Source organism: Pyrus communis, chromosome 11, assembly GCF_963583255.1.
Source record: "Pyrus communis chromosome 11, drPyrComm1.1, whole genome shotgun sequence".
Classification (NCBI taxonomy): domain Eukaryota; kingdom Viridiplantae; phylum Streptophyta; class Magnoliopsida; order Rosales; family Rosaceae; genus Pyrus; species Pyrus communis.
In genome coordinates this window covers 10,877,317-10,891,358 of record NC_084813.1, presented here as the reverse complement: position 1 = coordinate 10,891,358, position 14,042 = coordinate 10,877,317, and the positions used below count along the sequence as shown (strand labels likewise).

The following is a 14,042-nucleotide window of genomic DNA, read 5'->3' as shown; positions in this document are numbered from 1 at the left end:
CCTGAGGCAAATGTTGGAAGGTGTAGGTTGTGTTTTGTTCGTTTTGTCTAGTTTCGTGTTCTTTTGTTGTTTTGTTTTGCTCGAGGACTAGCAAAAGCTAAGTGTGGGGGAATTTGATAGGAGCATATTCATGCGACTTAAATGGCTTGTTCTCGTGCATTTACGTTATGTTTCTTTAGTTATTTTAGTCCTTTATGCTTCTTTTGTGTGTTTTCAGGCTCTAAGGGCTTAAGGAGCAAAGAAGTGCATTTTGGAGCCTTTTGGAGCATTTTTGGGCTAAGGATGGATAGCTTATGTTTGGAGCCAAGGTGTTGGACGAAATTGAGGCACTTTAGGACACAAAACAATGGCCCTAGCCCAATTACATAACCTTGCCGTGGCTTATCCCTTCTCCCCTTCCCTTGCCATGCAAACCACCCTATTTTAGGCCCATTCTATGCACTTAAACCCTAACCCTTTAACCTTGCAGCCCCATTCTATCATTTCAGCACATTCCCTTGCATTTCCAACCTAATCCACATGCATTCATCATCATAACCTAGCTGTCATTCCACATGCTCATTCACCCCTAATTCCAGCCATCCCACTTTATCATTGCAGCCACCATTCACACCTTTCTCCCAAAACCGTGCACATGCATTCCCCTTGTGCAATTCCAGCTTTCCACAACCAACCTAGCTGTCATTGCACATGCATTCATCATCATTCACCCTAGCTTGCAGCCACATGCACCCAAACAAGCCTTTGCCGTGCAAAACACCTTCATTTCCAGCCATTCCACATGCATTTCCAACCTAGCAGCCCCTTTAATCATTCATCCTAGTTGTCATTCACATGCTCTCCCATCCATTCTCTCCCTATAAAACCAACCAATGCATTCATACACACCATTCCCATTCACACACCAGAAATCATCCTTGCCGTGCCTTCCTCCACCATTCCATCCATTCATACACACTTCACACCATCACACATCCATTCCTCCATACAAATACCACCCCAAAACCTATCCTTAGACCTTGTGCCGCAACAAAAAGGAAGAGAAGATGGCCTAAACGTTCATACAATTCAAGTTTGAATTGTTGGAATGTTTAGGTGTTTCTTTTCCTTTGATTTCAATGTTTAATTTAAATTCTCTTTGTTTTGTACGTATGAGGAACTAAACCCCCCTTGGCTAGGGGGGGATTCGATATACATGTTTATGCTTGCAATATGATTTGATTACTTCTAATTGCGTTTCATAAATTGTGAATTCAATTTACTTATCTATGTGAATTACACTTATTTATGTATGTTTATTGAGAGTGCACGCTTAATTTTCATGCATGAATATGACGCTAGAATATAAATGAGTTTCACCTAATCGTTACAAACTTATATTCACAAGTAGTAAAAGTTGATGATCTCAATTGCGTTAAGTAAATTCTTGGCATAAGTTTCATGCAGTTCATAGTAACGAGTGCTTCGTCAATGCTTATGGTTTTCAAAGAACTTAATGATTCTTGCTTGTATCTCTATTATCCAGTTCATATAGGGAACTTGTGGGGAATGCTTTGGGTTGTCGTATGCAATCATCCAATTCAATAACGTTAGGAAAATCTGAGGGTTAATTAGTGCAGTTCACGGTTAATCTGGGGCGTTGAGAATTCATGGTTTATTGAAAAGCAATTGGAAATCGTTTTATATGCAAGAATAACATGTGTGGAGATGAACCCCTTAGCTAGCCTTCATTCCATTCATTAAATCCAAATTCGTTTTACAATCTGCTTAGTTTATTAACTTGTTTTGTTATTTCAATTTTTGTCAAATCAAAACCCCCCTTTACTTTCTTGTTCTTTAGTGCTTAGAATCTGTTTAGTTTATGTTTTAAAGTATTTTGAATCAAGCCATAATCTTAAATTCGTCCAAAATTGGGTTTAAGGTCAGAAACTGCCTAGTTAGTGTTTTTAGGCAGTTTTGAGTCTTTTGAACTTGTTTTGAGTCTTTTGGTTTGTCTTAATGTTTTAAAGTTTAGTTTTGCATTCTTTGAGTCTAGTATAGTGTTTTATATTGTGTTTTTACGTTTTTGAGTCAAATCCAAGTGATTAACAATCCCTCCTAATCCCCGGTCCAGAACGATCCCTACTTACATACTTACTACAATTGATAAAAAGAGGGTTTAATTTGTGTTCGTATAATTCCCGCATCAGTTGACCCCTTCACAAAAGTTGTAGAGCTTGTCACTATGAGCATTTGTATATTTCATTTATATTTTTCAGACTTCTATATCAATTATTATGAATTTGTATTAATTTTGAACTCATAGAAAAAAATACTAGTTATAGGGTTTTGAGGGTTTTAAAAGTTCAAACGACAATGTAACCATTGTTCAAGAATAGAGGATGCGACCACGAGTATTTGTATATTTTTTTTCACATTTTTCACACTACTAGGCCTTTGTTCTCTTTCTTGGGCAGGGCATCAAATACATGTATCCATGATGGGTGCATCGTTTTTTGGATTTTTAAAACCTTCTAAACCCTCGTGAACAATGTCCTTCAATGAGATAAAAATTCATAATAATTAAGTTACAAATGTAAAAAATTCCATCAATTGCTATGTGACCAAGAACCAATATATCCAAATAATTAAGTAATCAACATTTGCATATAGATAATTTTATCTATTTATAGTAATCATAATTAGCCCTTTATAGTCAACATTTACAAAACTGATTCTACTTCATTATCCTTTTAATAACTATGTAAAACTAATTCTGCATAAATGTTAATAATGTTGTAATTCTTAATTGATTTTGTATAAATGTTAACAAATGTTGAAATTCTTATCTGTTTCCCCACCCCAAACTCATTATGAATAAAAGTAATAAAATGATTCAGATTAAATTGATAATCTACTTAAATAATATCTACTAATTAATAAAACACTAATGGTCAACCAAAATCCTATGAAATTACCAATTTAACCCTCTAATTAAAACTGAACATGAATAAGAAATATGGGGCAGAAATGTAATTTCACACAACCAAATTTTACTTTTTTTTTTTTCAAAACCTCACCTACATGTAATATTCTATGGAGAAAACTGATTCCAAATTCCTTTTAATAAACTAATGTTAAGTGATTTTGTAGCATATACGTGCTATCTATACTTCAATATAAAAAATTGAATGGAAAACAAATTTGAAGAAAGAAAAATCACCTTCGCCAAAACTCGATAAAAAAAACTGAATCACAAAAAACAAGATCGTCAAAACTAAAAGCGTGCCTACAAAAACAAAATCACAAAACAAAAAATCGATCAGAAAAAAAACTCAATGCAAACAATCAAAACGTGAAAATCGCAAACTCGTGCAAAATCTAAACCGGAACAAATTCAAAACGCACAAACACATGAAATCGGAAAAACTCGAAAAGCGAAATTCTAATATAAAACCGGAACAAAACTTACGTTCGAATAATAGAAAGGAGCAAGAATTATTAGAGAAGAAGAAATAGCAGAAACAAGACAAAAAAGAAATTGAATGATTCAAATACGAACGATTGAATATGAAGCTATATCTCCATCGATCATGTTTCAAAACAGACGGAAGGGTAGTTCTGTAACTTCCTTTCTAACAGAAAAATAGCCCACTATATCGTATTACGCATGTTTAAAAATTTGTATCTCCATAAATTGTTTAAAAAGTATTGTTTCAATACATAATTAAATATTAAAAGTATAATCTAGGTATTATTTTTCTTTAAAATATTATACTTAATTTTAGATGAAAGAAAAGATAATGATTGAAGTTGTTTAAAGTATTGAGAAGGGATGCAAACAATGATAGGTGCAGTACCAATTTTACTTTTTCAAGTCAAGACAAGCCTAAGATTAGCCACTTAATACTACGGTCTAGTAGTATTCATCTTCATTTATAAATGAAAGGTCTTAGGTTCAATTACTCTAATCCTTATGTGCGCCTCTGGCAGTGCTAGGAACACGATACCTTTGATGTGGTATGTTCGATAAAGTCAATCATTTTGTACCATTTATAAATGCTAACTTGTTTTACGATTTCAATTAATGCTTACGTCGTTACGTTTCATAAACTTTCAGAACGAACCATATGTATCAATATTATGTAATCCACTATAAAACCAAACTGTAGCACACAATTCATCACTGGATAACAACTGACACATCCCAAATCACACTAGTTTACATACACTAGAATAAAAAGTCACAGTTCATCTCTGTTAAATATCTTAACAATCAGTTCATTGGATGTTGCAACACCGAAATAACGAAAACGATGTATTATCTCTAAAAAGTTTCTCAAAACCAACCAGCCACCGAGAAATACATTCTCGGGTGCAAGCAGTGTTACAAGTTCATCGTTCCCACTGTAGAAACATGACAAATCTCACTAAAAAAAAAAACCCCCGATTTTAACATCCAAAACCTACAAAGGCCAAGGTCAGGCTAAAGGGAACTATAAGAGTGGTGTGTAAAAAAACTTAGCTCCCCAGAAGACCTCTGGAAATTTGTTTTTAATGTGCAGAGTACATGAAATCTTAGTGTGTATAAAAGACAGAATTTAACAATCAAGCAACATAGAATCAGATTTTGTAGCTTAATGCTTTGATTGGTTATTAATTGCGGTAATTGATCCCACATGGTGAGAAAAGACAGCAGTTCGACACACTTAGAAATGCATTTGTGACAGTTGTTAAAAAATAAAAATAAAAAATAAAAAATAAAAAGTAAAACGGTTTAATGGTATTCCTCTTTACTTGTAAGAGAGAGGTCTTAGGTTTTATTTTCGCCAAAGGCGAATTTGAACTACATTATTGCTAGCTCATTATGAGGCTAAGCACACCTCATCTCCTTTAATGTAGATAATATCGTTTGTTTAAAAAAAAAAAAAATTCATAACGAAATTGCAATGGCAAATATTTAAACGTTTACAAACACAACCTCCAACGAACTTTGAAAGCCCAACAAAATAAGTAAAATTTTTCCTGATTACCGGGTTCTCTTCTTGGTGAGAGTTCTTTCTCTCTTCCCTGAGAGTATTTCTCACTGCCTATGAGCCTTTCAATCTTGGGTTTTTTGGGTGACACTGACCCTAGCTTCAGTTGGGGTTGGCTGTCGTGTCTTTTTTTTTTTTCTTTTCCTTCTTCTCTCCCTACTTCTACAGTTATCTCTTCTCAATTTTCTCTCCGGTCTCCTCTGTTCCTCTACTTTTGAAGGCATATCTCTTCCTTGCCTATCTTCGATCTGATTGTCAGCCATGTTTCTTTTAGAGATTGTGTGTAGAGTTCCGGCGGTTGCTCCAGCTCAGGTGGTACAACCACCACCACTTTCTCCTTGTAATCTGTCGGTTTCTACAGAGTCGTTTGTGGGAATCCGCAAACTTCATTCTGATAGTTGGCTTTGCTCACTTGGCTGTCGATTATCCCTTGTTTATGGTTGTGCTCTTGTAGCAACTTGTGGTTGGAGGTGGCATCTGTGGAGGAGTCGTTACTGGACGGAGGAGGGGAATCGAGCGATTGACCTATTTCAGAGGGTGGAGAAGGCTGTGGAAGTTTTTGGCGGAAGCTTTGTAGTTTATGGGTTTTTCTGTTGTTGGGCCTTTTTTTTTGTTTACCTTTAGTTTTAGGCCATTTTTTGTTGTATTTAAAGTGTGTGTTAAAACTGCCAAACCACTTCCAAAGCTACAAATAAAAATAAATAAAAAAATAATTCTTTGGTGGACCAGTCGTTTATTCCAACCAAATCACACCAAACTTCGGGCGATTGCCTCTGAAATTATTGAAACAATCTAATGATGAAGGCGAATGAATTGAGACTTAAGATTAAACGCAAGCAATTCAACCGAAACCAACTTTGACCTCTCTCGACGAAAAACTCCCTCTCTTTTTTCACAGGCTGAGTTAATGAATTACTAGAGGATTTTTCAGACGACAACGGACTTCAAAAGCTAACGAACCAAAATTGAAAACATGAAAAAGTAATCCAGGTCAACATATTGACAACAAGAGATTCAACAATTAGAAAAATCAAATCCAAAATTATAGTAATAATTCTCTTCCAGATTGAGAGGAATCACTTTGAATTAAAAAAGAGAGAAGACGGAGATGGTTGCAGTGGCTTACAAGAACTCTGATTGTGCTCCAGAATCTGCTTACAAGACTTCCGATTGTGATCCAAAATCTCTGATTAAACTCCAAATCTTCGATTTAATCTCTGATTAGGGCGTGCAGAGCTCCGAATTTCTTTATTCAGTCGAAAGAATTCAACATGGAAACATTTGAGGGAGAAAACTGAGTGCGTGCTGGGGAAAAATTGACACGCTCTGGAACCCCAGAAAGTCTTCAGAGAGTAGGGTTGAGAGATAGTCACTCATTCTTCAGTGATTTTAGATATCTGGATTGAAAAGGTATCATCTTATGAAGAAGGCAATACACTCCACACTTCCAGCGGACAATATTATCAAGATCTGTCGAGACTAATTGTTACATCGTCTTTTTGGCTTTGCTACTAGTGTATTAATTTCAAACTACTTGTTTGCTTCTTTTTCAAATGTCTCACTACAGCTATCCAATGTGTGCTAAATCATCACTTTACTATTTGACCTATAGGGAAAGAACACTAATCCTCAATTATATTAACAACACTAATTTCCAAAGGGCAATAATTTCCCACTAACCTTGGTGAAAAGTGAGGACATATAAGGTAGCTAGCATCCAGGGCTCGAAATTGAAATCAGAATCCATAGGAAGCCTACCCTAGGACATTGTCTCACATCAATCTAAATCCAAACATATGCAACCAACCTTCAACACTTCTTCAGAGATGAAGGTGACATCGAAAATAATGTGATGTTTATAAGCACATTGAAGACAATAAATTCAACCCAGTGTACATCTAGAAAGCTTGGAGGTAATGATCACAAGCTAGAAATCTCTTAAGTCCGTAAGTTATTCAAAGGACGTTTGGCTTTCATACCAAGTTATCTTAATTCATTCCTGACAACATACAAACTCCACCGTCAATCATTTTCTTAATAATCCAAACCACAAGTTAGTTTAATCTTATGAACAGTAATCCAATCAATATTACAGTTGAAGTGCTAAATCCACCTTAAAAAATCTAAAAGTGCGAAAAAAAAAAGGTGAATGATTGATAGATAACTAAAGAAACAATTGAAATTACCTTCATGCACCAGCCAACCCACATATCATCACATCTTCCAATTGGCTGACCATCACCCATGAGTCCAAAGTACATTGCTGGTCCAATCAGTTCACGGCATAATGCCAAGTTCACGCACATAGGAAATAGAGTCCCCTTAGGTATTGTCAGAACTGCATTAACAAACCTGAAAACATTTTACTAAGAAAAAAAGGGCTTTCCAATAATAATTAGGCCAATTTTTGTGTTATTTAAGATCATTCACTGTACCTAATAATCCTTTCTAAAGGCTTGGCAAGAAGAAATTTAGGAACATCAGTTCAATCAATTCAAGTCACAGAAACACTAATAAACAGCAATTGATCTCTGAATAGAGTGAAGGGATAATAAGACAGTATATAGATAGAGAGAGTACTTACATCAGTGGTGCTCCAAAATACATATGGTAATTTACATACAAAGAAACATAATACAGAAGCTGCTCTAAATCATCACATTCAAACCATTATAATAGTTTTAGCATTGGGATAATTGCTAATTAAAATGCAGTTTAAATCATGAAAACCGAATACATGAACTTAATTGAAGGAAATCGGAATTACTAGCAAACTAGTCCAACATAGACCAAGGATTGCATATCAAGGAACCCTTGAACAAGAACATCTTGTGGCAGCTGAGTTAAACCCGAAACTACAGGGAGAGGAGGCAAACCAATTAACAAGGACATTATTCGATTAACATATTAAAGCAAGCAACTTCATGATCTCCAACTGATAAGCTTCAAAAACATCGAACATATTCAGATATTAGCAAACACAAAGTAAAATCATGTTACCCTTTTCTTCTTGGCGTGCTTTAGTGCGCCTCTTATGAGCAACCATTGCATTCTTGTATTTTGCGACAGCCATATTCTTCTTTTGCTTCGGCCTCAAGGCTCTATAGGAGGAGATGGCCTACCAAAATAGCATTGCGAATCTGCATTCTTGCTTCCCAGAAGAGCAAACGACTTAACACAATGTAACCAAAATTTGAGAATAAATAAATTCTAAAATTAACAAAATTTTTAGCTCAATCCCAAATTACCCTCATTAATAATTTGCATTACAAAAGAAGAATAACAAACAAAATCTCAAATTTTCATGCCAAATTGTTGTGAAGTTTCAATTTTGGATACAATTATATCTCAAAATTCGAAGAACAGAGACAAATATCACAAGAAGAACAAACAGATATTACAATTTTGAGAAATGGAAAGGAAAATAACTTACTCAAGAAGGAGGCAAAAGGTCGTGAAAGTGTCTTGGAAGACAAGAGATAGGAATTTCTTGTAAGCGCACCTGAGGATTAAGCTGAGCTCTTTGCGGGCAAATGGGTACCTGTGGATTTTGGGCAATGATTCTTTGAGGACGAGTTTGTGGTATCTCTCTAATGGCTTTGACATGCTTCTCTGAGATTCTATGGAGAAAAAGGGAGGAGGAGGTGAAGAGGGGAAACAGTTAATACGGATTGCATTATATGGGTCTTTAGCACCCGTTCTACTGATAAGCTCGACTTGCTCACGGTTGTTTGATTTCAGTCTGCACCGATGGTCCGGTTGTAGGATAGACACGCCCATAACATCAAAACACAAAAATACATCCAACCCTAAGTGGAGCTTTTACATGATGAACCCAAATAGATGTTTGTGGTGTGATCCTTGTAGAAATAGACTTTAGTTTCTACTTCTCTTGTGACATGAGGGCAAAAAAAAAAAAACTTGTTCTTGATATACTTAGGTCTGGTTTGATACTGAGGTGATTCTGAAAAAAAGTTGGTATCAAAATATGCTGGGAGCTGTTTTTGTGTTTGGTAAACATTCAGCTTCAGCTTTTTTTCACAGTTTTGGGTGAAAAAAAGCCAAAAACAAGAAGCTGCAAAACTCAGCTTTGAAAAACCGGCTTTTTTTTCATATCTGTTTTACATAAAAGTTTACCAAACACTATAATACTGCTTTTTTTTTTTCAAAAGCACTTTTACAAAAAAATTTACCAAACACTCTGCTGCTTTATTTCACAGTTGCTTATTCTCACAGCACAGCATAAGCAACTTTTTTTCAAAGCACAGCAATACCAAACCAACCCTTAGGCTATCTCCAACCAAAATGGGTAAATATAGTCCTGTCCAGAATTATAGTCTTGCGAAAAATTATTTTTAAATGAACAGTATTAGGCTATGTGAAGGAAATTTTTTGGATAACTGTGACAGCTCGTCCCGGATTTTTCGTACCGTAGGGGTAAAGTGACGGTTTTGCCCCTAGTGGTTTTGTTTCGTTGTATGGTTATTTTGGGGTTTTGGTTGGTTGCTTTTAGACCACACACACACATCCACACTCATTCTCATCATTTCCCTATCCCATATCCCTGTCTCTCTCTCCCTTTCCTTCCTTCCTTGTAAGGACAAGGTCAAACCTTTCGAAAACGTGGTAGATCGTGGTGGAGACTTATACCTTTGTGTTCGTGAGCTTCGTATGAGTTCAACCACACCCATTTCAGGCTTGTAAGAAGCTTGGTGAGGTCCTTAGGAAGCTTGGTGTGGTTCGTTTGAAGGTTTTGGACGTCGGGATCATGAGTTGCAGGTTTGGCCGGATTTGGTGGAGTTTTTCCGACGAGATTCCGTTGGTTTTAGTGCTTGAAAGTGGTGAGACCTATTCCGAGGACGAGCGCAGTCACTCGAGGCAAGGGGTTTACAACCCTTCTACATACCAGTGAGTGGGCTTTTGGTTTTCCGTATATACCTATATACTTGTGATTTTTCCGAGAAAATGAAATTAAGCGTTTATATGTTTTAAATGTCATGCTTTGCGTTTGCCTATTTAATTATGCATTAGTAGTTGCATATATATATATATATATATATATATATATATATATGTTTGGTGCTGCAAACGCACAAGTAAGTGCCAGGTAAGTTATAATTTATGTTTGTGTTTAGTAGTGAATTGAGATGCATAAAGAGCTCATAACCTGCACCCCCGGTGTTAGTGCTCCCGCCCAAAGTAGGGCACAGTCCTTCACGTGATGTTCACCTCCCGCACCACACGTTCATCTTGGATCCAAGTTAGGTGCACAGCCCTGTCGTACAGACCAATATAGGTGGTTCCGACTCGTAGGTGACCCACGATTATTCGCCCAGTCTTCACGTGATCGTAGCACTTGAGCGTATTTATTTACACCCAGTCCTGTCGTACAAACCACTTTAGGTGGTTCCGACTCGTGTGCAGGTATAGTTAGTGAATTGTGGATTTGAGCTCTAGATTCAGTCATATAGGTCACGTTAGGTGACTCCGGCTGACAGATTACATGGCATTGATTGACATTACCTAAGTACTTGCATTTTATTTAGAGGCATTCGACATGGCATATTTCTGAGCATGTTTTATATATATGTGCATATTCTATTTCCTGGGAAACTATACAGGTTTTACGGCGAGGGGTTAGAACTTTTGTTATTGAAATGATTTTGAAAAGCTTTGTTTTTGCCCACTTACGCTTTCTGTTTTGCGCCCCTCCAGGTTCTAGTTTGGATAGCTTTTTTGGTGGCTCTCGAGGGATTCACGACATATCTGACAGATTATCACCAGTGTAGGACCACCTCTGGGTGTGTTTATTTAGTGTTTATTTTTCCCGGACTGCACTAGGTCTTCCGTGCTCTGAATATTGTTTTTCACACTCACGATTGCACTTGTATGTTATCTACGTAGTGTATAGCTCGGTTTTTATTTATTCGTACTTTTATTATTATTCTTAGCTTCCGCACTGTGCACATGGTTACATCACCTTCACGTGACGGTCAGCATGCCCTGATCTCGATCGGGGTGTGTCAATAACTAAGTTCATTAAATAACATTATGCATGCATTTAACAATTAACTGGCGGAAGCATGCTTGTATGTACTTTAAAACAAAACTTAAACCATGAAATTCAAAGCCTAATAGTTATGGTGAACCAAGACATAACTCAAATCTTAAATAAAGGAGTTGATATTTCTTTATACCTTCAAATTCCTCTTGGCATGAGTAAAGGCTAATCACCCATGAGACAGGCTTCATTTATCTCCTTAAGTTGAACTTCATGGCCTCCATCTTCATCTTGTAGCCTCCTTGGATTCTTAGATTTGGATGCTTGAATGATTCTCTAAAAGCCTCCAAAGTTGGAGACCTCTAAGCTTCGACACCAAGGATGGTAAAGGAAGAAGATGAGTGACCATGGATAAAGAAAATGCTAGCATTCTTCACCCATAGTGGTTGGCCTCCAAAAGAAAGAGAGCAAAATGTTCTCTCATATTTCCTCAAAGAAACTCTACTAAGGGATGGAGCTATAAAGTTACTTTTATGTCATTCCAAATGAGTGGCAAACTTGTAATAAGTCCACCAACACCATCCATTTCTCTATGCCTAGCCTTGGGTGTTTAGTTAGGGTAATTTGCCCTTTTTTTTAGTTGTTACACAACTTAAACCTTATGTGCCTTGTGGACCAAAACCAATTTAGGTCTCGAAATCTGAAACTAACTTAGGGCCTAAAGCGAACTTTTTGTCTTTGGTTAATTAACTTTAAATTAATCTTTTCCATATACAATTAAACTATTTAATTGTCCTTACTCATCTTCATTATTTTCTTCAATCCTTACCTTACATGGTGTGCGATCCATTAGTTTCTTTTAGCGAGGCAGTGGGCAATTAAAAACTCTTTCTAATCGATTGTGAATTGAAACTCTTTCAATTCTCCCTTTAGTGATTATACATCTTCAAGGCTTCCACAAAACATGAGTGACACCTAGCAGTATGTCATGGCTACCCAAGCTAATCAGAAAAGGTTGGAGAACCGATTCAATTTGGGATACAAATGCAATACGATATTTCTCTAGTACAATACTTTTGATCACATTGTTTGGTTTGATAGTTTGTTCATGTCCACCATCCAATGTGATTCTCTTACTTATATGATTACATTAAATGTGATTTGGAACAACTTCCTAAATCTCATACATACTCTGGCCAGAGATTCTTAATCATATCATATAATATTCTCCCTCAACAGTTTGAAGGTCAGAGATCTCTTGTTGCGCATTCACCTTTCTCCATGGCTAAGTGGTTTAACCCAATGCCATGGACACCCTATGATGGAGTGCATTTGATGTAGTCAAAGATCAAGGACCTAATCATAAGACAACTATGATGTCTTAGGTCAAAGGACTACTTTGAATTATCTTAACCATGAGTTTTCATGTGACATGAGTATGAGAACTCCTTGTTGATCGCGTTCAGTGGACTCACCCTCTATTGAGCACATACGTACTTGTCTTAGGATCAATCATAAGGACTCGAGACCAGTCACTCTCCCAGAAAGAAGACAGAGCATGTACTGATCTTAACGGATTGTCAATGCCCAATTGGCAATCCTATGATCAGGAACGTTTGTGATATGTGTAAGAAAGAGAATGATCTCATGAATCTAACTTCTTTTTTTTTTATCACATTCTCCAAATTACATATTTCTTGGGCTTATTGTTTAAGTGTATAACATTCATATGAGACGACTTAAACAACAATTTTGCCCTTATATTAAACTAGCTTAATTTAACATGTGAAATGTTCGTAAAGTATCATCATATGAGTGGGTTTAGAGCACATTTCCAACACCATGCTCATATACTGTCTCCAACTGAATGGGCTAAACATAGCCCCCTGATGCGAGAATTATACGCGCATAAATTAAACCCTCGTTTGACAATTGTAGTAGAATGGATAAGTGAGGGATCGTTCTAGACCGGGGATTAGGAGGGCTTGCTAAAACCTTCTAAATTGACTTAAAAACATAAAAACTAAATTAAAATACTCTTAACAAGACTACTATGACTCAGAAAGGCTTTGAAAAACTCAAATTGTCTAAAACAATCAAATTGACTCAAATAGAAGCTAGAACTTGATTTAGACGAATTTGCAATTGTTTATGACTCCAAAAGCTTAAAGATACAAAAATAAAACAAATACGAATGATTAAGACTTAACAAAATAGGGGGGGGAATTGTGGTTGGACGATATTAAATTAAAAAGACAGAATATAATTAAAGGCAAAATGTAAATATGAATGTGATAAAAATATGGATGATGGAATAGCCAAGGGGTTCTTCTCCACACATGTTACACTTGCAAAACAAAATTGATTCTCAGTTGGTCTTTCGATAAGTTGTGAAACTCAATGCTCCAAGTTAATTAGATCCGCTTAGATTAACTTTCAGATTTCCCTAAATTCGTTGGATTGAATGGAATACGCATTACAACCAAATTATTCTTAATCAAAGTCCCTAACTATGGAATACGCATGATAGAGACATTCAACAAAGATCATTAAGTTCAACGGAAATCATAAACATCGACGAGGCAATCGTTACTATGGAATACGCATGAAACTTATGCCAAGAATTCGTTTAACGCGATTGTTTATAAGCAACCTCCACTACTTGTGAATATAAGTTCATAGCGATTAGGTGAAATTCACTTATATTTTAGCGTCATATTTATGCATGAAAATTAAGCTTGCAATCTCAATGAACATACATAAATAAGTTATCAATCAAACAGTTAAACGAATTGAATCCACAACTTATGAAATTCCAACCAAACGTAATCAATTCAAATTGCAAATATAAACATAGTTTCGAATCACCCCCTAGCTAAAGGGGGTTTAGTTCCTCATAACTTTGAAATCAAAGAAACACCTAAACATTCCAACAACTCAAACGTGAATTGTATGAACGTTTAGGCACTCTTCTCTTCCCTTCTCATACGTACAAAACAAAGAGAATTAAATTTAAACTTTGAAAT

At 36.1% G+C, this 14,042-nt stretch overlaps 1 protein-coding gene across 1 annotated transcript; it reads right to left on the bottom strand.

The window, feature by feature from the left end:
- Positions 1–5,749: 5,749 nt before the first annotated feature.
- LOC137709416 (UDP-arabinopyranose mutase 1-like) lies at positions 5,750–8,835 on the bottom strand. The gene is made up of 4 exons (XM_068448507.1): positions 8,449–8,835; positions 8,016–8,162; positions 7,202–7,353; positions 5,750–6,412 (listed from the first exon to the last, which is right to left on the bottom strand). Exons 2-4 carry the CDS (start codon positions 8,086–8,088, stop codon positions 6,389–6,391), a joined length of 249 nt encoding a protein of 82 aa, XP_068304608.1. The 5' UTR covers positions 8,089–8,162; positions 8,449–8,835; the 3' UTR covers positions 5,750–6,388.
- Between the last annotated feature and the right edge of the window lie 5,207 nt (positions 8,836–14,042).

Bases quoted from the DNA above. Each gene is read 5' to 3' on its own strand.
- LOC137709416 (XM_068448507.1), bottom strand. From the start codon at position 8,088: ATGGCTGTCGCAAAATACAAGAATGCAATGGTTGCTCATAAGAGGCGC. The intron at 7,354-8,015 runs GTAACATGATTT...TTGTTAATGCAG, and splicing joins AGCACGCCAAGAAGAAAAGG to TTCTGACAATACCTAAGGGG. The intron at 6,413-7,201 runs GTAATTTCAATT...TTTTCAATCCAG, and splicing joins GGGTTGGCTGGTGCATGAAG to ATATCTAAAATCACTGAAGA.